Source organism: Rattus norvegicus, chromosome 11 (genome assembly GCF_021556685.1).
Source record: "Rattus norvegicus strain SHRSP/BbbUtx chromosome 11, alternate assembly SHRSP_T2T, whole genome shotgun sequence".
Classification (NCBI taxonomy): Eukaryota; Metazoa; Chordata; class Mammalia; order Rodentia; family Muridae; genus Rattus; species Rattus norvegicus.
Genome location: NC_141544.1, coordinates 79,607,948 through 79,632,781, shown reverse-complemented (window position 1 = coordinate 79,632,781; position 24,834 = coordinate 79,607,948). Strand labels below are relative to the sequence as shown.

At 50.9% G+C, this 24,834-nt stretch overlaps 1 protein-coding gene and 1 long non-coding RNA gene across 6 annotated transcripts in view; one reads left to right on the top strand and one right to left on the bottom strand.

Annotated features, from left to right (window-relative positions):
- The window catches only part of Mylk (myosin light chain kinase), a 252,871-nt gene that overhangs the window by 162,639 nt on the left and 65,398 nt on the right, over positions 1-24,834 (top strand). For all 4 annotated transcript variants that reach the window (NM_001105874.2, XM_087575816.1, XM_087575815.1 and 1 more), the window contains 4 exon segments: positions 2,852-2,926; positions 3,409-4,532; positions 11,277-11,393; positions 20,237-20,323. In NM_001105874.2, coding sequence (NP_001099344.2) covers positions 2,852-2,926; positions 3,409-4,532; positions 11,277-11,393; positions 20,237-20,323 — 1,403 coding nt within the window.
- LOC148002622 (uncharacterized) lies at positions 16,817-22,811 on the bottom strand. 2 transcript variants are annotated; one of them, XR_015633491.1, is made up of 3 exons: positions 22,460-22,811; positions 19,536-19,825; positions 16,817-18,137 (listed from the first exon to the last, which is right to left on the bottom strand). It is a non-coding gene; the product is annotated as an uncharacterized LOC148002622 (long non-coding RNA). The 2 variants fall into 2 exon arrangements; XR_015633490.1 differs by lacking the exon at positions 22,460-22,811 and adding an exon at positions 22,216-22,365.

Here is a 24,834-nt window from a genome sequence, read left to right as displayed (position 1 = left end):
CTTGGCTCTGTCCCCAGCCAAAAATGGAGCAAGTCAGTGGAAAGTTCTCCTGAGGAGTGCATGCCAGGCCTGCCAGGGACCTTGTTCCATCTCACTTGCTTTGTCCTGACAGAAGTCGGACCTAGCCCATGGAAGAGGGTCTTTCAAGAAGAAAAGCTGGGGGAGTGGGGCTGGGAGACAGCCCAGGGGTCCAATCTGTTCCTTCCACCATGGAGTGGTGGGCATGGGGGAGTTTTGACCTCTCGTTCCCTTCGCCAGCTCTGACCAAGAGGAGAGCTAGCAACACTTCACCGCCAAGTTCCAGCTGAGATGTTAGAAAGCACAGATACTTTTTTTCAGAAAATTAGTTCTTTACTTTTGTGTATAAAATTGTCCTGTGTGATGGTGATTTGAGGAGGGACACATTGCTAGGCTTCTAACCAGAATATGACCCTGTAATGCGGGGCTCCAGAAAGGAGAGCATCTTTTTGTCAGGTTTGCAGCATACAGAGTGACTGCTGTGTCCTGTGTGGCCATATCAGGGCGGGGCCTCAGTCTCAGCCCGTTTGTGATGGAGCGTGGGTAATATTAAAGACATCTCTAAGACACTATTCCTGCTGGTTAGGTCACTGGTAAATGGGCCCAGGCAAGAGTCTGTCTGAACTTTATAGGCTCCACATGAACTTGACTTAAAGGCCCAGTAGAGGTTTTCATCTTAGGCTTTCAGTATTGTTCCCCCAGGCCCAGCCATGGTGTCTCTGTTCTTCCCCCTTATCTGGAGACCTCAGGGTGGGTGGAGCTAGAGATATTGGGCGGGGCTTATCTCTGTCCATGCTCCCCACCATGGGGACAGATCAAGGCGATGGCAAGATCCATGGGGATATCCATCTCTGATGCACAGCCTCCTGGAGTGTGGCTATAGTAAAGTGGGGCCATCTGGTCAGTATCTACTCCTGATTTCTATGCCTGTGTTTTGTCCTCCTTATGACAAGAGGAAACTCGAAGATGGTGGGGGGGGGGGGGAAGAGCTACCAAAGCAACACCCATTGGGCATCTTGCTCTGTTCCAGGCCAACATCACTGTGAAGTAGAGAAATAATAACTCAACATGCCTTGTAGGCTGACAGAATCAGGAACCCGGGTAGCATGCTCACAACCTGGCACAAATATAAACAGAGGTGTAGCCTGCACTCTTCAGGTGCCTTGAATTGGTAGCGTCAAAAAAAAAAAAAAAAACCCGGGCCTGGATGAAGGGACAAACTAGAGGAGCTGACAGGGAGGAGAGAGGAATGAGGTCACAGGGAGGGATCTACATGGTCACAGCCTGGTATAGCACAAAGGTGGAGCGGAGGAGGAGAGGGGGCTGGAAGGAAGCAAACCGACCTATCCTTGTTCACATGGTCCCTGCCCAAGGGTAAGGAGCAAATCCACAGACCCTGAGAAGCAGAACCACTCTGTAGGCTGCTGGTGTCTGAGGAAGTCCCAGACAAAGTGAGTGGATGTACCCCTGTGGCAGCAGGAGACATAAGCACCTATCCCCAGATTCAAGATGTAGGTGCCTACCAGACGATCCCATACACTCATGTACGTGAGGGTGTCCACTCTCGTGGTTAAGGCGCACATGCATACAGACACAAAGAAATACACAAAAATTCCAGAGCAAACTGGTTCTGATATAAATGATATAGGACCTGTACACAGGCCACAATCTTATATGTAAGTAGATTTAGGTCCCAGCCCCTGTCCCTGCTAGTTACCTCTGAGTTTAGGCACATCATTTAACCTTCATGAACTCTGTTTGCCTTATGTAAGCGGTGGTGCCTCTAAGCAGTTAGAACCATAAACGAAATGAAGTGGGCTTTGTAAGGAGGAGGTCCAGCGCTGGCAGCTGGCACATCTATCATGGTGTCTGGAAGGGTCAGTCAGACCCAGCAGCACTGCTAAGGCAATCTAGGGAATTGCGGAACCTGAGAATTCCAGCACTGTCTTGCATAATCCCCATGGCCTCCTTCCTGACACTTTCCAGACCAAGAGAACAGTGACAAAGTAGAGAATGAGACAAAGCCTATGGCAGTCAGGAGGCCTGAGGGTCCTGGATAAACAGTCCTTGGTGTGGTAGAACTTACCCATTTAATTCCCAGACTTGCCCTTTTACGAGCCATGGCTTTGAAACACCAGCAGAGGGCAGCCTCACAGGCCAGAGGGGCTCAACTGCTTTGAATCCACCCGGGCTAGCCATTCAGCCCCCTGCCTGAGAAGAGGGGCCTCAGCCTGGCCATGCACCCTTGGAGGCTGAACAGCTCTGTGATTGTAAAGAATCCAAAGCCCCCCCCACCTGAAGGAGGAAAAGAAGGGGGCCACCCAGGTTGGGAGACACACTTGTTAGGTTCTCAACACAGAATGTTCTGATTAATGAAGGGAAGCTGTGGCTGTTTTCAAGGAGAATCCAGCCGTCGGGGAAGTGGCTGTCATTACTTTGAGGGAGTGTAGAATCAGGTCAGCCATCTGAGCAGGGCCTGTCTGCATAGACCAGAGGCTTCATCACAACCCCGCAGCAGCCTTTAGTCTCAGATTGAGCGATCGACACATAGTGTTGAAGAGGATTCCCATTTGTAGATGCTGATCTTGCTGCCATCCCCCACCCCCTTCTTTTCAGTCTGGAACTGTAAAAATCACAGTTGACCACAGGGTGAGAGCCCTACCCCTAAATCTAAGTCTGGGGTAGAAGCCACAGCCAAGCCCTAGGCCTCCTTCCTCTGCGGAGCCCATGACCAAGTTCACACTTGCCTTGTACCCCTCCCCACCCTGAGCTGAATAGGTCCTTTGACCAGGGGACCTCGTAGTCCTTATTGTCTTGTCCTTGACTTCATCAGGAACCGGGTTGGCGAGTGCAGTTGCCAAGTGTCACTGATGCTGCACAAAGGTCCTTCCAGAGTCCCACCACCACGGTGAGTGCCCCCAGGAGAAGCCTAGCCAGGTCTCCCACACTCACCCGCCATCCTCTGTCTGGCCCTGAAGCCTGGGGTTGTTTGTGTCCTCCTGTTAAGTCTGCCAGAGCCAAAGAGAAAGATTGGAAAGGGATGAAGGGGAGAGGCCAGAAGAAGGCAAAGGAGGGGGTGATGTGTGTTTCTTTTTCTTCTCTCTCTCTCTCTCTCTCTCTCTCTCTCTCTCTCTCTCTCTCTCTCTCTCTCTTTGCACACACCCTTATAAGGCTACTGAAATCATTACCGATATAATAAACCAACTAGGCAAGTGAGTCCCTCTCACCAATGTTCCCTTCTATAAACACAGCCTGGCCGGCCCCCACGTCCCCTTCCCCCCTCCTCTCTACCCTCCGCCCTCAGGGATTTGCTCTCCCCTGACGTTTCTGTCTTACCCAGCCCCTTTTCCTCCCTGCTACTTTCTCTTTTTCCTTCACTGGTTATTGCAGGGGGCGGGAGCCTGCCAGCTGTGAGGGCCTCTGTGGTGGAGGAGTTGGTGCTCATGGTGATGCTGACCGTGATGGGACCCTGAGGCCCTGCTGGCCAGCAAGAGGGCAGGGTTGGCCTGAGGAGGAAGACGGAGAAGACGTGAGGGGGCTGTTGAAGAGACGGGTGGAGACCAGGCTGCACACAGAAGAGGCCATCCGCCAGCAGGAGGTGGGGCAGCTGGATTTTCGAGACCTCCTGGGAAAGAAGGTGAGCACAAAGACCGTATCAGAAGACGACCTGAAGGACATCCCAGCCGAGCAGATGGATTTCCGCGCCAACCTTCAGCGGCAAGTGAAGCCAAAGACTGTGTCTGAGGAAGAGAGGAAGGTGCATAGCCCCCAGCAGGTTGACTTCCGGTCTGTCCTAGCCAAGAAGGGGACCCCTAAGACCCCTGTCCCTGAGAAGGTGCCACCTCAAAAAGCTGCCACCCCAGACTTTCGCTCAGTGCTAGGTAGCAAGAAGAAGTCGCCTGCGGAGAATGGGGGCAACACTGCTGAGGTCTTGAATGTCAAGGCTGGGGAAAGCCCCACGCCTGCAGGCAATGCACAGCCAGTCGGGGCCCTGAAACCCATAGGCAACGCCAAGCCTGCTGAGACCCTGAAGTCCGTGGGCAATGCCAAACCAGCAGAGACCCTGAAGCCCGTGGGGAATGCCAAGCCAGCAGAGACCCTGAAACCCGTAGGTAATGTCAAGCCTGCCGAGACCCTGAAGCCCATAGCCAACGCACAGCCTTCAGGGTCCCCAAAACCCATAGCCAACGCACAGCCTATTGAGACCCAGAAGTCTGTGGCCAATGCCAAGTCTGCCGAGACCCCGAAACTAGCGGGGAAAGAAGAACTCAAGGAGGTTAGGAATGATGTGAACTGTAAGAAAGCGCATGTCGGAGCCACCGGCAATGAAAAAAGACCTGAGAGCCAAGGCTCGGCCCCAGTTTTCAAGGAAAAGCTACAAGATGTCCATGTGGCTGAGGGCGAGAAGCTGCTACTCCAGTGCCAGGTGACCTCTGATCCTCCGGCCACTGTCACCTGGACACTGAATGGAAAGACACTCAAGACCACAAAATTCATCATCCTCGCCCAAGAAGGTAAATGTGGGTGACGGTAGGGAAGATGGGAAGCCTGTAAACTACATGGGTCACTGTCAAAGCATGGACTTTGATGGACACTTGTAGCCATGGCCAGAGTTGGAATAGCCTTCCTATTCCCCTCAGTTATAGAATGGGCTCTCTGCTGAGGGGCCCTGGGTGTACACCTGATCCTACTGTGGATATGAGCTGGGCTTCTGATCCTTGTGGTACGTGCTGTGCCTTGGTGTCTGTCTTGCAGAACCCTCTCCTGGGACCTCACCCAGGTCTCCTCTGAGCAGACGTAGGACTGAGTGTTCAACATCCCCATCCCCATGGAGAGAGCTATGCCTGCACCCTGAGCCCATTACTGATTGAGAAGTGTAGGAGACACTAATTGACGCCGTGCTGGTACAGGGCTAGAGACTGGCATCAGCAACAGCTCAGTCTTGAGAACATTGTGGGTCTAAAGGGGCCCATGGGCAAGCCAAACCCTCACACAGCCCCAGTGGACCCACTCACGCGGGACAGAGCTGCTCGCTTCCTAATTTGGATGAGACTTTTGTTTGCTGGTGTTTCACATTCTTGGTTGGGGGTGGTGCAAGCCCTGTCACCCGTGGCCTTTGGGGCCGTGGAGTTTTCAAGCGTGCCAGTTTACACCAGAGAAAATAGGGGAGAGAGAGGAGGTTATCCCCAACTCCTTGTTATGGATTACTGTCCTTTTACACTTATTTAGTGTGCGTGTGTGAGAGAGACAGACAGACAGACAGACAGACAGACAGACACAGAGACAGAGAGACAGTGATTGATTATGAGTGTGGGCACACGCTGCCACATGTATGTGTCATCATGTTTGGAGGTGAGAAGACAACTTGTTGGAGCTGGTTCTTTCCTTCCGCTGTGTGTGTCCCCTAGGATCAAACTCAGGTGGGGAGGTTGGGGGGTAGCACCTTTACCTGCTGCCGAGTTACCTAACCAGCCCTCGGTGTGGCTTAAGATGTTCTTATAAACCGCCGGTCTTATCAGAAACTCCTAAGCCAGATGAGATCCCACAGTCCACTGAGGTGGAGAGTGAAGGGACAGGGTCCTGCCTGAGCTCGAGCTGACCCTAAAGGATCATGAAGAAGCTCCCAGGGTGTGGCATGTGCCCTTGAGATGCAGAGGCTGAGTGGACAGGTCTTAGTAAATGCCAGTGCACTGAGACACCAGCCCACTCTTCCCCTCTTCTCTCCACTCTCCTCTGGTCACTCCCCTCCACACACTATCCCTTCATCGCTACCTCCAAAACCCTGGAAGGAGGCATTGTAGATAGCAGCGACCTTGTCCCTTACTTCACGATTCAGCCAGCAAATCTAGAGCAGCCGAAATGTATGGAGTCTAAACGCTGAATGATGGAAAGGCAAACGGGACATTTTGTTCAGCAGAGAGAGATGCTGTAATCTTCTGCTAATGTGTCCACAGTAGCTTTCCACAGTGATGCCCTCAGGTTGGCGGGGTCTTCCAGAAGGCCTGCATCCCCCCTGTGTCGTCTCCCTGTGTCAAACAAACTAGAAAGCTTGACCAGGGGTGTTTCCCAGGTCACCATGCCCAGTGACCTCTCTTGGCAGGATGGAGGATAGCCACCAACCTGGGGCATGTAAGTGATAGAATCCTGCAAGATACTGTCTGAGTACACCAGCCTCGGGAAAACTGGGGTTCAGCAGTGATGGAGGTGACAGTTCCCAAAGCCAGAGCCACCAGTGGCCACTTACAGAGTCTGCTCAAATGAGCAGTGTAAGATAGATCTCAGCCCTGATCAGAGAAGTGCTTCCCGAGACACTAGCCACTGACTGCCGTTAGGCCCGAGTTGCTTGGAATAATCTTGAGAGCACAGAGATGGAAGCAACATTATCACCTCCCACAGGGGAGGATTAAAGTCCTCAGTGACAAGAGAAGAGAGACTGAGAGGGGAGGTAGGGATTACAGGGAGAGCTCCAAAGCAAACTTTGAACAGAAGTCTCAGTGTTTCGAGATACGAATAGCTTGTTTCCATCAGTAGAGCACCATGCCAGGATACCATCCTAGACAGTTACATTGTCTCATCCCATAATTCTCATACTACCAAGTCTCCTAACAACAGAGAAGTTAAGTAAATGACCTGAGGTTGCACAGCTCTTAAGTAACAGACACTCCTCCCTGTGGTAGAGGAAGGAGACCTTGAAGTGAGCCTACTGTGCTACAGTAAAGAGGAGGGTGCTTGTTCTCCAAATACCAGCCCTGCCCCCCCAGCCTGCACTCACCAAGTCTTTAAGAGTGTCCCCCAGGGGGGAAATGCATCTCATCAGCTGTCACTGGAGAGGTCTGGGAAGGCAGCAAGGCAGTGGCCAGAGGTAGATTGAGTCTGCTCCTAGTAGGTCTAGCAGCAAGGACATAGGCTCACTGTGATACAGCTGTTGGGTCCAATGCTACAGAGTAGTCCGAGAGGATGAATTGTTCCATGCTAGGGACTGGGCGACTGGTAGGAAAGCCCAGAAAGCAGGCCCCTTGAAGTAGGTGGGCCCTGTACATGGCTGGGGCACTAAAGGCTCGCTGCTTGCTAAATGGGCCTATCTGGGCTGTGGCAGGGGTGACTTGGCCCTGATTTCAGCCCACATCCTGTCAGAGAACATGTCTAAAAGCAACAGCAGGGGAGATTTTGCAACGAGGAGTGCAACACAAGAAGTTGGGTTTAAGGGGCCTGGACTGACTCCAGGCCAAAAACAAGTATGGAGACTGCTCAAGGGACCAGGGTGCATGGTGGGGAGGCCCAGGCGGCCAAGGTGAGCAAGGCAGCGAAGGGAAAGAATCCAGCGCAAGAAGTGCAGACATCTGCCCTAAAACCTGTAGCTTGGCTTGGAGGGCAGGGCGATGGCCCGGGCTGGGGAGAGAACAGGGAGGTGGAGCAGACAGTGCTCTTGGGCCAGAGGGATGTTGTCACTGGGACTAAGGAAGTCCATGATTTGAGGTGATGAGTAGGGGGGAAAGGGCAATATTCATCTTCCTGTCTCCCAGCACCTCCCCATCCCTACCCCTGACTACACTGACCCCCATCCTGTCTCTCTCCCCCTCTTTCAAGACTCACTTCCTCCAGGGTCCCTTCTTAGACCCCTGTCACTTTAGTTGACACCCAATTGATACATGGATCACACTGCTGGGAGACACCTGTCTAAGTATCCAGGAACTTCTCTGCCAGAGCCCATCAGCCTGCATGACAGGATTACACCCACCCCACTTAGTGCCCAGGAAATCCCCAAAAGAGATGTGACAGTCATTGGTGGGCTCTGACCATTGGGCAGTTCTTGGAGGGTCAGTCAAGTGGAAGGGGCTTTACCTCCTGTGGCAGCCCAAGCTGTGGGATGCTCTGTGTTCAGGAGACCTCCAGGGACAGGCACCTGGGCCTCCCTTTCAAGTTCTATCTTAGCTATGGGGCGACAATGACCCTGGAGTCCAGGAAGGGCTGGGGTAGCTTTAAAGGGCCTTTATCTCTATGTTGCTTCCTGCCTCCAGGCCGGGCTTCCCCTAGCAAAACATTTCTCCCAGTCTAGTAAAGACACTTTGTTTTTGTTGCTGTTGTAGAGAGATGATTCATTTTTTAATTGCCTTCAGGGTGGAATCTTGCGAAGGCTTTTTTCAATCCTGTATAAACTCATTCTACAAATTATATAACACCTACTGTATGCAGGCATTGACATATGCAGTCCCTTGGCTTGTATATAGAACCCAACTAAAGAACTTGGAATCCATATCTTCTTTCTATTTCTTTCAACAAGACATACAAACATACATTATTGGTTATGTGTTCCTGACCTTGTCTTGCATAGGTCTTTCCAGATCCCCGGCTGTGGAAATAACCTCCACTACTTTTTATTGCACTTGCGTTTCCAACATGGTTATTGCCCTCAGAGATAGCTCGTGGGACAGGAGTGTGATTCAGCAATGGCCTTGAAGTGGGCTTTGTTGTTATCAGTGTACTCAGGTACCTGGGGAACCCAGGAGAGGTGCAGCTAGGGCTAGGGCCTTAGAGCTGACACAGAGGACACTGTACCCAAGGAAGGGACCCCAGGTGAGTAGCAGTGTGGGTCAGCACCTGCCAGGAGGGCAGGTCAGGGAGGCTTGCAGAATAATCAGGAGTCTGGTAACCCCTCACCCCAACCCTAGCGCTTTCTGTCCGATCTCCCCACCCACTCAGGAAAGGGGAGCCGGGAGGGTCTTCAATCACAGAAGAGTGACTTCCCAGCCAGGAGGGGCTCCTGGCAGAGCTTCTGCTGAACCACTCAGTGGATCCTGCTTCCCGTCCCCCCTCAGTCCCTCTCAACTCCCCACCAGGCTGAGGCCTCTTTTAAAAAAAGAAAGAAAGAAAGAAAAATCCTGGGAAACCGTTTTCTTCTGGAGGTCAAGAATGAGCCGTCCCACAGGAAATACCAGATTCTTCATCTGGGGTAGCCAGCCTCCAGCCTGCCCAGCCTTCTTCCAGCCCACGCATGCCTGTGGCCATGGCCAGGGACTTGGAGAGCTTGGAAGAGAGCTGGGGTCTTGTTTGGATCCTCAACTGCCCTTCAAGCCATCAGGCTGTCGTTCACTGTGCCCATCATTTAAGTTTCAGGCCAAAGGCAGCTGGGGAACCAAAATAAAAAACAAAAGAAATGAAAGGAATGAGACAGGCTGTCACTTAGGGATGGGGGGATGGAATATGTCCTCCCGGACAGGGAAATCCAGAGGTGAGCAGGTTTTCTGCAAGCCTTTCAGGCCAGGCATCAGCCTAACCTCCTCCTATCCAGCAGATGACTGCAATGGCTGCCCTCGCTGCCCTGTCCCTGGGCCTCCCAGTTCTTACTCTCATGCCAGACTTTCTCCATCTCCAGCCAAAGTCCTTTCTGTTGCAGGTGGGAGGATAATGGTGACCCACTGTCCTCAGACAGGACCAGGCCTGTTCAAGAGCTGAGTAGGAGGAAGGGGACACAGGTCAGCTGTCCTATCCCAGTAAACAGTGTAGGCTTTCCAACTCTAGTGAGGTCCTGAGGGCCCTATTGATGCCATCCTTGCTCTCTGGGTTTCCTGGCATCAGCTTTGTGTAACCAGATTGTCACAGTTGGGGTTTCTGTTGATGCAACGAAACACCATGACCCGAAAGCAAGTTGGGGAGGGAAGGTTTTTTTTTTTCGGCTTACACTTCTACATTGCTGCTCATCAGCAAAGAAAGCCAGGACAGGGACTCAGCAGGATAGGAATCTGCAGACAGGAACTGATGCAGAGGCCATGGAAGGATGTTGCTTACTGGCTTGCTTCTCATGGCTTGCTCAGCCTGCTTTCTTATAGAACCCAGGACCACCAGCCTAGGGATGGCACCACCACAGTGGGCTGGGCCCTCCCCCTCTGATCACTAATTTACAGCTGGATCCTTTGGAGGCATTTTCTCAATTGAGGCTTCTTCCTCTCTGATGACTCTAGCTTGTGTCAAGTTGAGATAAAACTGGCCAGTATACGTAATTTGAGCTAAAAGGGTTCCTCTGAGAACAGTGCCCATTTACCTTGTACCACACTCCCATACACTTGGAACGTATACAGCTGTCCTCCCAGTGCCAGTGGTCAGGGGTTTGTATAACAAGTAGCTTACAGGCAGTAGAACGGACATGTCCCTGTCATTCTATTGCACTGGCTGGTGCCCTGACACTGGGTAACTAGGACAGGATGCCATGGGGAGAGCTTATTTACTTATCTCAAGGTAGGACCTAGCAGGCAGCAGCACTCCTGGCTGGCCCAGCTGGCTCCATTCTTAGATGACTTTCCCGCACAAGTCAGAAAGTTCTCCTACAAGAGAACTGACTGGTCTGGAGATGAGGCAGCTGGGTGGGGAAGGACCAGATCCTGAGTTTTTGTATATGCTTAGCCTGCCTTCCCCCTGTCCACCTCCAGGGCCCCCAGAGGTGTGTCTCAGGCGTGGATAGACCATGAGGGCTGTGAGGAAAGGGGCCAAAAGTCCCAGCCCTGTAGGAAGGCTGTCCTAGGGGGTCTCTCTCCTGGCCTTGTACCCATTATTAGCCTGTTCTTCATCCCTAAGACACTTCCTAAGAAGCCAGTTACCACAGTCACAGACCACAGCTACTACGATCTCACAAGAGATCATCCCAAAGGCAGTGTCCCTGTTGAATGAGGGTTCCTACCCACTCCTGTTCACCTGTTCACTCAAGACTTCCTTTACCTTGGGCTGGTCAGATGTTTCATTGGGAAAATGTGCCTGCCACAAGTGGGGAAATGTGCCTTGAGTTTAATCCCTGGTACCCTCATGGTGGAAGGAGAGAACCACCTCCTGGAAGTTGTCCTCTCGCCTCTGCACACACATCACAGCAGATGCATGGTTTCTTTTGCTGTTGTTTTTAAAATTCTCTTTACCCAGTTACATCATCACTGCCAGGTGACTCCTTCTTTGCCACTGTCCCCAGAAGACTGCACCCGGCTCCTTATACTCTGTAAGAGGCAGGCCATGCCCGTCTGCCCCCTCCCCCTCTGTCCCACTGACAAAGGCCCCTTCTCTCTCCTTCTGCAGCTTCCCAAGAGAGCCCTGCAGTGGTGGAGGAGTTGATTAGGGATCCACTCTTTTGGAGTAGGTCGTCAACAGAGTTTGCAAGATTCAGAAAGGAGAGAGCCAGGTTCTCACAGGGCCTCTGGGGGCTTGTAAAGACACCTGCTGTGCTTCAGATGCCAGGCCCTTTCCTGGTCATTCACAATATTTCCTGATCTCCTCTCTAGGCTCACTCTTCTCCGTCTCCATCGAGAAGGCACTGCCTGAGGACAGGGGTCTATACAAGTGTGTAGCCAAGAACAGCGCTGGCCAGGCGGAATGTTCCTGCCAAGTCACTGTGGACGGTAAGTCCTGCTTACCCATTGCCACCACACATACAGGGCCGTCTCTTGCCCCCTTCCACATCTGAATGAAGCTCCCTCAGATTGTCCCCAGCCTTACTTCAACATTCATTTGGTGAGACTCAAGCTATCTTTTAAAAAAAATTGAGCCAGGGAGGAAAAGAAAGTGGCGACTCGCCCTCACCTTGATTGCTCGATTGCGCACATAGCCTCTTCCTGAATCCTCTGGCCAGGAAGAAGCGCTGTTCACCTTCTCCTCCCCTCCCAGTCCTGACCTCCGCACCCAGAATCTTCTGGGCAGAGAAGCCAGGCATAAGGGCACCAGCACAAGAAAGGACACACCCACAGGAAAATGACTACAAGTATTTAACCAACCACAACAAGCAAGTGTGCACAGTGCTGGTGCCCAGGCCCCCTGAGGAGCCTGGGCGTGAGGAGGGAGCTGAGCATTCAAGTGTCCTCTCCTGAGAGAAGGTGAGTCAGGCTGAGGTGGGGGAGAGAAGAGGACAGGGATGCTTCTACCAAAAGAAGTGGCAGCAAGGCAGCATAGAGAAGGGAGGAGAAGCAGGAGAAGGAGCAGACCAGTTAGGACCGTGGAGTTCTCCAACTCAGGAAGGGGCAAGGCCCAGCAGGAAGCATGCATCTCTGTCTCTTTCCTCTCCCCGCCCCCCCAATAGGAATGTGGAATTCAAGCCTGGGAATAGAACAAGCCCTTATGATGGTTTCACTACACCCTCATTAGTATCTCTCCTCGTCGTGACTGACAGCATTAGACATCGAGCCCTACCAGGACTCCTCGTGAGCTGGGCAAAGGTTTTTCCTCTGAGCTCTAGTCCCAGCTGCAACACCCATATTTTATGAATGAGAAAAGCTGAGGCTGTTCAGGAAAGAAAGGCCGTCTACAGGAGGCTCTGTGGCCCCATAGAGCCCAAGACAGGGCAAAACCTGCAGGACTTCCAATCCAGTACTTTTTTTTTTCTTTTTGTATTTTTTTATATGTCTCTGGAAATGTCTGAAAAGGTAGTATTGGGAAAACAGTTTCTTGCCCTTGAAATGCCTACTTAACAGCCATCAGTAACATGTCAAAGCCTGGTGTCTAAATAAGGCATCTAGAAGAACAGCTTTGTTGTTCTGGCTCCTGAGTGTGAACACTTTAGTCCTGAAATCCTAACCTGTTTTATAGCTGTCTCACAAGACAGAGAGTCTTTGTCCTCAGTCTGGATTTCATAATCCCACTTCCTGGTCACAAAGCAGAGATCTGGGGTACATAATAAATGGGAGAAAAGACGGAGTATCTTCTAAAGGAAGGTGTCTTTTGAAAACACCTAATTGCAAAGTAAATTAAAGAGTTGCAAGCTAGTACTCTGACAGGGTAGGGAAATCCTGGAGTTCTAGGAATGACTTTTGAGGAAGTAGATCTGCCAGGTCAAGGTTCATGGTCAATTTTGATGCATGCTATGAGGCTCCTGCTTAATCCTCTGTGTGTTTCTTCCCACCTGACTGTGGTTGCCCCCTGACCAAGTGTTTCCTTTGTGGAAATCAGACCCATCCCTAAGTGGCTAACGAGGTTATCTGCTTTTGAAACCCCTGGCCTCCTGAGCTCTTATTTACACAGAGCGCTGCAGGCAAGAGAGCAATTTGTTCCCCTTATCTGGAGAGTGTCAGCACCTTTCCCAGATTTGTTTGCAGAAGTATACTTTCCTTTCCCCTTTCATTATATATTTAGGAGGTCTTGTCTGGTTTGAGTTTTATTTAGGGGGTTCGTTCATTCTGCAACCTAAGAGGCTTTCTTTGCCCAGGAGGTGTGCACAAAGACTTGTTGCTGTCTCTTCGGATCTGGATGATGGCTCCTGGTCATCTCTAGTCCCTTTGAAGTCAGAATTTGGCCCCTGGCTACAAAATAGGAGCTGGGTCTTTGAATAGAGACAGGGGAGGCATCAGTTAAGATGACTTGGTTAATTGGGCTTGGTCTGGTTTTGTTTGCAGAAAGGAGAGGGGGCAGCCCTCTCCCCCACCCCGCTCTCCATTGCCCTTGCTGATGTACTCGGAGATGTATCCATGCCATCTGTTAGATGAGCATCTTGCCACACTTAGCTCTATTTCCCCACCAAGAGCCGCAACCACCAGGCAAAGGGAATGACTGGGCTCCTTAACTGCCCCTTTGTCCTTCGTCACTTTTCTGCCTCCTTTGGGATGGTGCGTTGGCCAAGCTGAATAACCTCCTGTCTTTTGCCCCTCGCTCAGAGATCTCAGTAGATCTGACCATCCTTTGGTACCGTCAAAGGCAGATGTGGGGCTGGGGGAGGGGCGGGAGCATCCTTCTAAAAAGCAGGATCCATGGTTTCAGTCAAATTCTCAGAGTCAGTGTGCACCACCTTGGATTCTGAGCACTGGGGAGTTTGCGGCAACAGGACCACAAGTTCCAAACCAGCATGGGAGACCACCTCCACAAAGAAACGAAGATAAGGAGAAGAAGGAAGGGAGGGAGGGAGAAACCATTTGCGCTTAGGGGTAGCTAGCTGTGGTGGAACTTTCATTAGCGAGTTCACTAGTCCATCTACTTTAGCCACCTGCCCGACCTCTGGGCAGAACCAGTCCCGCATCCCTCCAAGAGGACTGTGGGGTACCTCTCTACAGTGCAGACTTCAAGATGGCTCTCCTCCTATCACTCAGCATGGCTGGCCATGCCCCTGGAAAACACCATCATTCATTCAGCCTGTGCCCAATACCATTAAGATTCCATCTATGATCCATAGGAGGATATGTTCAGGATCTCACAAACAGGAATCCATCTGGGCTCACTGCTGTTCTGTATCTTTTTCTCTCTCTCTTCTTCATCCTCTTCTTTCCCTTCCTCCTCCTTCTGTTTTGTTGTTGTTCAAGGCATGGCTTCTCTGTAGCCTTGGCTGTTCTAGAACTCTCTCTGTAGACCGGACTAGCCTCGAACTCAGATCCTCCTGCCTCTGCCCCCAGAGTGCCAGGATTAAAGGCCTGTGCCAGCACTGCCTGGCAAGTATTCTGTTTGTTATAAGGCAGGAGGGGCAACCTATAGGAGGCAGCAGGTCTGCCTATTGGCAGCACTGCTTGGGTTTTGTCTTTTGGGGTCATCTGGGCGTTTGGACATGGGTCGTTTGCGCCTTTTCTTAACTGTGGCCACGTCACTCTCCTTCCAAACTCAGCAGAAGGGTACTGAGCCTACAAAGGGTAGAATTTGTCAAAAGTAAAAACTCATCCGTGGGGAAAGTGCTGACTTTTAATACGAGAGACTTTGTGGCCAGAGACGCTTGTGCTTCATCCTTTCGGTTTCTGCAAAAGGGTGCAGGCCACCTTTGCCAATGAGCTTCGCAAAGCTAACTGATAAGAAGCACTAGCCCAATAACAATGTCAACCAACCAGACCCCAGAGCTCCCAGGGACTAAACCACCATTCTAAGAGCATACAGGGATGGACCCATGACTCCAGCCGAATGTGTAGTGGAGGATGGCCTTTTGGGGCACCAGTGGGAGGAGAGGCCCTTGGTCCTGCCAAGGCTGGACCCCTCAGTGTAGGGGAATGTCAGGGTGAGGAGGTGAGGAGGGGTGGGTGGGTGGGTGAGGGAGCACCCTCATAGAAGCAGGGGGAGGGGAGATGGGATATCAGGTTTCTGGAGGGGAAACCAGGAAAGAGAATAACATTTAAAATGTAAATTAAAAAATATCCAATAAAAGAAAAAAGAAGAAGCACTAGCTCAGACTGAAGCCCCGCCCAGTAAATTACACTGTACATTGTCCTGGTAGAGCTCAGGTGTGTCTGGTCCTGGAGCCTGCCTTTCCATAGGCTGATTCTGGTTAGGGAATTATCTTGTCAAGACACTTCTGAGAGACCTTGACCCTCCCTCTATTAATACCAACCCTCTGCTAGATAGTTCTTTCTACTGAAGAGACTGCGTTATTAATGCCTACAGTTCCCTCCCAGCTTAGGCCTCTCATCCACAGGTACCCTAGCCACAGCATTCAGCCTTAGCTTCAGGGAAAGCAGGGCTTCACAGATACAAAAGAACATACGTCTTTGTGAATGGGGAGCAGATATCAATGGCACCCATGCTGTCATTCATTCATTGAGCAAATATTTAGGTTTGCACCCTGCCAGGTACAGCTCAAAGAGCTTGTTGCTGAGTATGAGCAGAAAATGTTCCTGGTCTCAGGACGCACGCACACGTGTGTGTGTGTGTGTGTGTGTGTGTGTGTGTGTGTGTGTGTGTGTGTGTGTGTGTGTCTGCTCACACGTGCACTTAATTAATACCACGGGATGTGAGGGAAGCAAGGCAGGTGATGGGGAAGGTCCTACAGCTTCAGGAAAGGGTTGCTGAAGACTTTCTGTTGAGTGAACATTTGAACAGAGACCTGTAAGATGTGAGGGAAGGAGTTCTTGAAGTAAGAGAAGAGGGGAGAAGGAGAAAGTAGTAGACAAGCACAGTGGGGCAGCGCTTGTGGGTGGAGTGGGAGGAAGAAGCAGTTGGGTGAGCCAAGCACCAGGTATGGAAGGCCAAGAACAAGGCTGAGGAGGGCCAGGAACCACCACCCGACCCACATGCTGAGATCAGAGTGCCTTGGGATTCACTGGGCTCCTGTAGTGGATGTGACCGAAGATAAGAAGAGAGATATGGGAGATATGAGAGTACAGGACTGAGATGTGCAGACAGCTCAGGGGTCTGCAAGGGAAGAGTGGGATGAATGCCCTTGAGAAAAGAGAATGCTGTCCAGGGCTGAGATAAACTGGGAGACAAAGGGCCAGAGTTTTGAAAAGAATGAGCAATGAGGCAGACGCTGCCAACTGGTTCAGCCTGGTCACTAACCATTGGGAAGAACAGTGCAGAGATCATTAGTGGCCTTGACAAGAGGGATTCAGGAGAGGGACAGTCAGCCTCTTTTAATGCGTAGAGACCAGGCCTAGTCACATGCAAAGGTCACCCTAGCTGGGTGGGAATGTAAACCAAGCCCTTACTCCCAGCCACTGTGGCCAGCTGACTGTTGCTGAAGAGATCTGCCCCTGCCTTGGTCCACTTTCCTTCATCCTCTCCTGCTTTAACCCCTCGCATGCCGATGGTTAGGAGTAGGTTGAACTGAGTCGAACTGCTGTCCTTGTAGCCCTAAAAGGCTTGAGTAGCTGGAGCCCAGAGGATTGTGCTGAGTTGAAGACTGGCCTAGGCTGTGTGGCAAGTTCCAGCCCACCTGGGCTACAGGGTGAGCCTGTCTCTAAAACAAGGAGAGAAAGGGGAGTAGAGAAAGGGGGGAGGGGTGGGGGGAAGGAAGGAATTTAAAGACTTTAAATATTGATGAGTGTTATGGTTCTGGCTGCTGTGACACATGAAGGACAGACCCAGAGAGATGGGTGCATGGAATAAATACCTAAGAAAATGCCACCCATTATTTTGATTTTTTTTTATTACACAGTATTATTTACTCGAGGCCTGGGAGCATGTCGTAGATTATGTGTGGAGCTAAGAGGACCATTTTCAGGAATCAGTTCTCTCCTTCCACCACGTGGGTCCCGGGAATGGAACTCGGGTCCTGCAGCTTGCTGTCAAGCGCCTTTACCCACCGAGGGGAGGGATCTCGCTGGCTCCCCACCTGGTGTTTCCTACTCATTTCCCCTTTACTCTTGTCATGAGACATCGGCTTCCTAACTAGGAAGGCTCTCTTCGCACAGGCTCATCCAAGGGCTCATTGCCACTCAACAACACAGCCAGAAAAAGAGGTCACATTCCCCCCAACTGAAATTCTGGATGCTGCTTGCTCTTCGGCGAGAAATGAAGCATCTCAGGAGGTGTGGGGAGCCCAGACCCCCACTTGCCCTTCTTGAAGCTTTCGGAGTTCAGACTTCCTCCCAGAAGCTTCCCTTGTCTAGAGTCAGAGTCCAGGAACCTAACCTCTTTCGGAGAAACCAAAACCAAAACGAAAAAACAAAAAACAAAAAAACAACAAAAATCCCAACCATCCCAGGGGCCCAGCAGTGGAAGGGGTGAAGCATTGCCCATTTAAGGGCAAGTCTGTTGGGCTCTTTAGGACCCCCCACATTTCCACACCTCCATCTTCTACCCCCATATATTTTTTTAGGGGCACAACCAGGCCAGCAAAGTACTCCAGCCCTGGGGCTCAGATCTAGAAATAAAATCCAGTTTCATCACAAAATGATTAAAATAGACAGAAAATACAAGCTGCTCTTAAACTTTTATTACTATTATTTTTATCCCCTGGGCAGCATGTGAGCACAAAGCTGGTTTTGATTAAGCGTGTGGTCCTTCCAGCTCTTTCCCTGTGGTTCTCACAGTGTCCTAGCAGCTCACTCTCCCTGGCTGGGCCCCATGCTGTGTGCACAGCCCCCACAAGTACTGACACTTTAGGGGGTGCTGTCACCCCCCCCACACACACACACCCTGGGCCTCTGGGTTTGGGAAATGCCTGGTTTGGAAGGGAAATTTGAGCCCTTCCTTCAGGGTCTGATGGGAAGATAAGTTGTAGTTTGTAGGGCTTCTCAAATCCAGCTCAGCGTGCACTGCAGGCGAAGCGCTCACACCTCCGTTGACCATCCGCTGGTAGCAGAGATTTCTGAGGTTAGAGGATGCTAAAGCCCAGCAGAAGAAGGTGAGGGACCATGGTTAGCCAAAAGAATGAGTTCATTTAGATAAGTGGTGCTTATCTCCAAAACTCCACCCATGCCTTGCCTTGGGCTCTGGGCTGCAGTGAGCTAAAAAACCAGCTTCGCTTCCTACAGCAAAGGAAACAGAGACAGTTTAAACAACTTGCCCAAGTTCTCAAGGGTGCCAGTGACAAAGAATGAGAACTTCCCCGTTTCTTGGTTCCAACTTGCACCAAAACTGCATCCAACATGACCAAAGGACTGGCATCCTGGGCCCCTCTACCCTCTTTGAGAAGCCAGAGAACTGGGCCTCTCACCTCGGCTTGCTTCTGCCTTGGCTTATCTATCAGAAAAAGAACTTTGATCCTTCTTTCCCAGACTCCTCTCTGCTCCAGAACTTACGGGGGGGGGGGGGGGGGACTGCTGAATCAGGAATTCAATGCTACATACACACTTTACCATTCACCCCTTTTCCTGGCAAGGAGAAAACAAGCAAAGACAGACATTTCCGAATGCACCTTTCTTTAAAGTTCTGGTGTCTTTGTTTTCTATGCGTGTGCATGGCACAGGTGCCCAGAGTGAACAGCAATGAGACTTTGTCAGCTCCACAGGACGGGAACCCTGAACTCACTCTCTGGGGCTCCTTTGCTCTTCTGGAGGGAGTAGGGCATGGTCACACAGTGGAGGAGACAACAGGGTGTCAAGGTTATCAAGTGTTGCTTAAAAGAATCCCTTCTCCCTCAGTTCCTTTACCGCCCCCTCATCTTCATATTCCACTAGAAAGTCCTCATTAAGCCCCGACAGAATCATTCCCGTAGTCGTGTGTGTGGCTTCAACTGGGAATTGACCTTAATATCCCTCAGCTGCCACCCAACTGAACCTGGGTTGTGCCCACATGCAGTCTCTGTCAGTGGATTACCCAGCTCATAGAGAGTACAGGCATGTGCTAGAGGAAGCCTAACTGGTGGTAAGCTTTAGAAATAAGACTTAAGGGGACAGACTGCAGATGTCATCTAGAAGAAAAATAACCTGGAAAACGGGTAAAGTGTATGTCCCCAACCCTTGCCCGTCTATGTTTGTAGTACCAGTCCTAACAGGGAAGCCAGTCTAGATAAGACCAGCTGAGGCTGCCCATCCTGGAGGCAAGGACAGCCTGTTAGCCCTTCTTTAGCCAAGCCACAGGAATGTGGCCAGAGCCCTGGCTGGAAAATCCCCTCCTCCCTCTGAACTTCCTCCTCAGGGAGCCGGAAATGAAGGATGGGGGCAGGAAAGGGCTTAAGGGGAGGGACCTTCCATCCTCTCCCCAAAGAGTAGTAAAAACACTGCCTGGTTGATTGTCATTCAGTCAGCAGCTGCTTATCTAAGTCCTGAGTGCTTTCCCCACAAAGTCTGAAAGTCCAGTCTCAGAGGAGCCCAGGGAGAGCCTTTTCTGCCCAGTTCCACCCAAGCCTACAATGCCACTCACCTTTGTCCCCAAGAGACCCCTCTCCCAGTACTGCACCCACCCCAGCATTATCTGAGCATTACCTTAACACGGAAGAAGGAGCTTGCTGCCCAGAGTCAGCCAATGGCCGCTGCAGGGATCCGTAGGCCTGCCTGGAGGAGGTACCACGACAGCCCCGGAATGAGTCCCAGCCTCAGTCTCAGAGACTATGCCAGTGACTTGCTCTGAAGCCTTCATCTGGCTGAGCCTGGCCCAGTGCGCAAAGGCAAGCCTCAGAAATCAAAGGCCATAAACACCTTTCGGTCCATGAGTCCAGAGGTAGGGGCCCAGTCTTCTCCGCCCTCTGTGTGAGGCCTTCGTATGTGCAGAGAACCTTTGAAATGTAGAACGAACGTTTAGATAAGAGAATCAAAGCCCAGTGTGGGCAAGCAGAGCAAAGGGAATTGAGGGCCTAGGCCCTGCCAAGTGGGCTTCATCCTGGCAGTCTTTGGTGCTACAGTTGGGAGCAGTAACTAGCTCCTGAGCCTGGCCATCCATCTTGCCAGGGCCTGTTCTAGCCATCTGATTTATCAGGCCCATCCAGGAGGCTCTCCTTCTTTGGTACTCCCCTGGAAGAAGGGCCTGCTGCAGGCGCCACTCGGCGGGCACAGAGGGCCTCTAAGTGGAATGTAGGGTGGGTGGGCCAACTAGGGTCAAGGTAGGGTTTGCCTGAGGTGCCTCCTCTGACTGAGGCAGCTCCTTAGACAGTTACTGACTGATGTTTATGTTCCTTTTTTTGTTCCAGATGCTGGGACCAGCGAGAACACCAAGGCCCCGGAGATGAAATCCCGGAGACCCAAGAGCTCTCTTACGCCTGTGCTAGGAACGGAAAGTAAGTGCTGCTTGCTGGGCTTCACCATACAAAGGCAGGAGTGTGGTGGCAGAGCCCCAGCCTCCTGGTCACCAGCTCCTTCCTGAACTGATGGACAGACTTCTGCCCATCCCCCAGAGTGGCCCATGTCCTCCTGATTACTAAGTCAATTACCTTTCCTCAAACCCCTGCCAGTCTCTCTCCACCTCATCCACAGTCTGAGGATGTTAGCCTGAGGCTGTTCTTTATCTTCCAAGCCACAACCCTCCCCACCTCCCACATCACTTGGTTGTCACTTAAACCCCTGTGGGAATCCTCCCTCTTCTTTAAGTTGATTCTGTCCTGTCAAGGGAGCCTTCCTAAACTGTTACTCTGCCTTTATGGCATCATCAGGAACAGCCAAAGGTCCTCAGTACCCACAGACTCCACAAGTGAGCCTCTCGGGTGTCCCTGCCTGAGGCACACCTATTGTGTATGCACAGGGGCAGTCCCCTGGGCACCCTGACTGCCACCTCTCTTTCCATGCTCAGTTGCACTCCCTCGCAGCTCCCCATTGAGCTCTGGGGAGCTCCATTTCCTTTCTTTTCTCACACCTTTGCCCTCATGCTCATCTCCATGGACAACTTTCTGGCAAATTCCTGCTAAAGCCACCTCAGTAACTCCCCAGAGCATCCAACTCCCATCTTGACTGACTCCTTCCTGGTGCCGTAGGGATGTACCTTATGGGTACCTATATGTCCTTATGGGTTCCCTGAAGGTCGAACTGTTCCTCAGATTGACTCCCTGTGTCCTTGGAAGGACCTCACTAGCGTCTTTTAGAGTCAGCTTTCGGTGTGTCAGAAATAGCCAGAGAAAGTGTAACCCAGATGGGCATGGCTACTTCCCCCCTTCTGGATCTGGGCTTCCCCCATGACCAACCTCTCTAATAGATAGGGGACTTAGGGTGTGTGCTCACAAAAGTGCAATAAAAAAAATGAGCTATTTCAAGATAGTATTGGAAATGCGTAATATTAACTTACTCATCTTTATACCAGAGCGGTTGTAAAATATAGCCTACACAATCAAAATATAATACCTTTCAAATAAAATAATATGCCGATAGACAGACGCAGGAGCACCCACAGTCCTCAAAACCTGCAGTGCAGCCCTGCCTTCTGCTGTAATTATTAGTGTGATTTTATGAGCAGGATTACTTTCTGACCTTCCCAGTTTTTATAGGGCACAGAGTTGCTTGGACATCCCCAGAACACTCTAAGTTTTAAAATAAACAGAGAGCCAGGCAGGATGCACACTCGTAATCCCAAAATTCGAAAAGCTAAGGGGAGGCCAGCCTGGGCTACATAGTGAGTTCCATGCTAATCTGGGATTCAGAGTGAAACTCACCAACAGTAAGTTTAAGAAAAACAAACCAAACAAACAAACAAACAAAACAACAAAACGGGAAGAGAAGGTCTCACTTCTGCCAGTGGGGGAACGTGATGGTCCTCACGGTTCCAAAGATCTTTTCCTTTCCGTTCCAAGGCAGTGTTTTACGGCTGCTTTATTCTCTGTAAAGCACTGCGTTTGCCTTGCGGGTGCTGAGTTCTTGGAACACAGCCCATCAGACTGAGGTACTCAGCCTTCATGGAGGGGTAGCCAAAGCGAATTTGTAATTCCTCCTAGATGTTTACACAAAGTGAGACCCACTCAGACAACGGAGGAGCCACGACTGCTCAGAGCAGATTTTAATAAGCTGTTAAGAGCCCAGGCACAGCCATAGGGACCTAGGAGGAGTGAGTTAGTAGTGTTCCTCTCCAAAACTGTTACCTGAGCCTTGCCGGGCTGCCTATGGGAAAACATGAACAGAGGAGATGTTGCTCTTAGGAGAACGACAGGGATGTAACTCAGTCAGTGATGAGTCTCAGTCCTCTCACCTGACAGGGACAGAGGTCGAGCCACCTCCTGTCTTCAGGTCTGGAACCCTGTTCTGTGCGATCCCAAGGGAGGTGAAGCAGGGTCAAAGCAGAACAGTGGAGGAGAAAAACAAGTGCCATGAGACTGGGAGACAAAGCAGACCCAGCTCTGGGCACCTTGCCCTGCAGAGCAGAGTCCTTAGAAAACCCCAGCCAAGTTGTCATCCTCACACTGGCAGCAACTACAGCTGTGTATTAGACTCACCTGGAGAACTTGGAAACCACCATGCCCAGGCTGCCCCCAGACCAATTAAACAGAGACTCTAGGGTGACAGCTGGAGTTCCGTGGTTTGTTTATGTTCCTAGATCATCCCAGTGTGTGGCCACATTAAAAATCAGCCTTTTAGGTCCCCAGCTCCGAAAAAAAAAAGAACCAAAAAAAAAAAAAAATCAGCCTTTTAGTGGGAACTGGCTTTGCTATCCATCCATGCTTGGAGAGCAAGAAGGGGTAGAGCAGAAGGGGTCTGCCTGCTGCCCCTGTGAAGTGTGCAGAGTCACCTGACTCTGGTGCCTTGAGAACAAGACACCCTGCTGAGACAGCCTTAATCAGGGAGAGCAGGGCTGGCAGGAAGTGTTTGGACTCTATGAAAAACACAGTCACCACAGTGCTGGGGTGGTAACTCCACCCAACTGTTGGCAAGAAAAGCATCACTCCTCTGTGGTCCAGTGATGGACATCTCATCCCAGGCACCCTGGTGGCCACTTTGCGTCCCTATACTGGCTGGTTCACTCAGTACCCCCCACCCTAAGCCTGTTATCACTCTGCATTAGGTTACAGCTCTAGTTGCCTCTCCACATGCATTCTTGTCCTTTAGAGACCTGCATCTCAGGGGCCTGAGGGACATCGCCAAAGCTTGTCCTTGGATCCTTTTGAAAAGGTGTTGCTACCCAGGGTCAGGCATTCAAGGAGATGTCTTTTAGGTCTGTGTCCTTGACTCTTTTATCCTTTGAGAATGATTTATTGTTCAGTAATTGCTTAAGTTATATGCGTGTATATTCTCATTTGAGCATCTTAGAACATATGAGAACATGCCAAGTACAATGTGAAAATCCTCCTCTCTCTCTCATATTTCATTCATACACCCATTTGCTTTTTCCTGTACTCTTTGTATGTGTGTGAATACACACAAGCACCTCTTCCCCAGACATGTTGGAATCCATGAGTGGTCTGTCTCTGGACATATGTGCGGTGTTGTCAAGGCTGTGAAGTACCTAATTTACATAGGAAATCCATCCTTCTTGAAGAAAGGGCAAGTGACTTTTCTGTGAACAGATAGAGCCAGACCCCTCTCTGTGAACCCTCCTGTCCCCAGGGATGGTTTATTCTTTTGAGCCAGCTGTTGGGTGTAGGAGTGGACAGCGTTGACCACACTTGCTTGGGAGCTCCAAGCCTTATTGTAGTATGAGGAAGACACCAGGCAATCCACCCCCAGCCCTCCATGACAGAAGTACTCATTAACCTGCCAGTCAGCCAAGGTGCAAGCCACAAACATGGGAGGAAGCTCGAGGGGGATTGAGGTGAGGAGCAGCTCAGGACCAGGTTTTGAAAGAGGGAGAGGAATGTAGTTTATGTGGCTTGAGGAGGAATGATAACATCGGCAGGGGAGGAGAGGCAGACGGGAGCTTGGGGGAGGGAGAAACTGCAGATGTTGGAGGGAATGTTGGGAGGACGACTGAGTCAAACAAACCCCCGTGCTGAGCGCCTGTGCACAGGCGTAGTGTCAGAAGCTCCTGCTGAGTGACACTAGCCAAGCCTCCACTCAGACCATAAACACTTGTTGCTCCCATTTCATAGAGAAGCCAAACTGAGCCCTAGAGATGAAACAATCCTACGGAGCATCTCCTAGCTGGTGAGGAACAGAACTGCGGTGGTCCGTCGGTCCGTCTTCCCGTCACACCCCCTTCACCTTGCTGTAGACTTGGGTTTGCTCCTCGTTGTCCACAGAAACTCAAGGATGACAGTTCTTTCCCCGACCCAAAGGGAACAGCACAAAGAGTTGGGGTGGCAGAGGTGTCAGGACCATTTGAGACTGGAAGGAGAAAAAGGAAAGGCGCCAATGTGTGTCCCTGGATCTAGAGACCTGTCATTGTGTTTGTCGTATGCCTCTCAGTGGAACTTTTAAAACAGCCATTTGATATCACTTCACAGTTATAGAGAGGCCCAAAAAGAGTACAAAGAACACTGTATTCCCTTTGCTTAAGACTTGTTTATGTTGTATCCCGTGCTTTTACCATTCTGTCTCTATTTGTATTTTTCATTTAGATAGACAGATATCCTTTAAAACCTTCTCATCGTGTATTTCCTATGAATATAATCTTAATGTAATGGTTGGGGTCAGGAAAGTTGACATTGAACCATATTGCTAGCTAATTGATCCCGCCTACCCTCGTTTTTTGTCATTTGGCCCAATAATGTCCTTTGTGTTTGTTTTCTCTTCTTGGTAAAAATCTAGTATCAGCATCCCCGGAATACTTTACCTGCTCCCTCAGCAGGGAAATGCTCCTCCTCTTGTTTTGGAGAGAAGACAGGGAAGTCGTTTACAGGCCCAGAGAAAAGCGTTGCAGTCTCGGCCTGAGCTG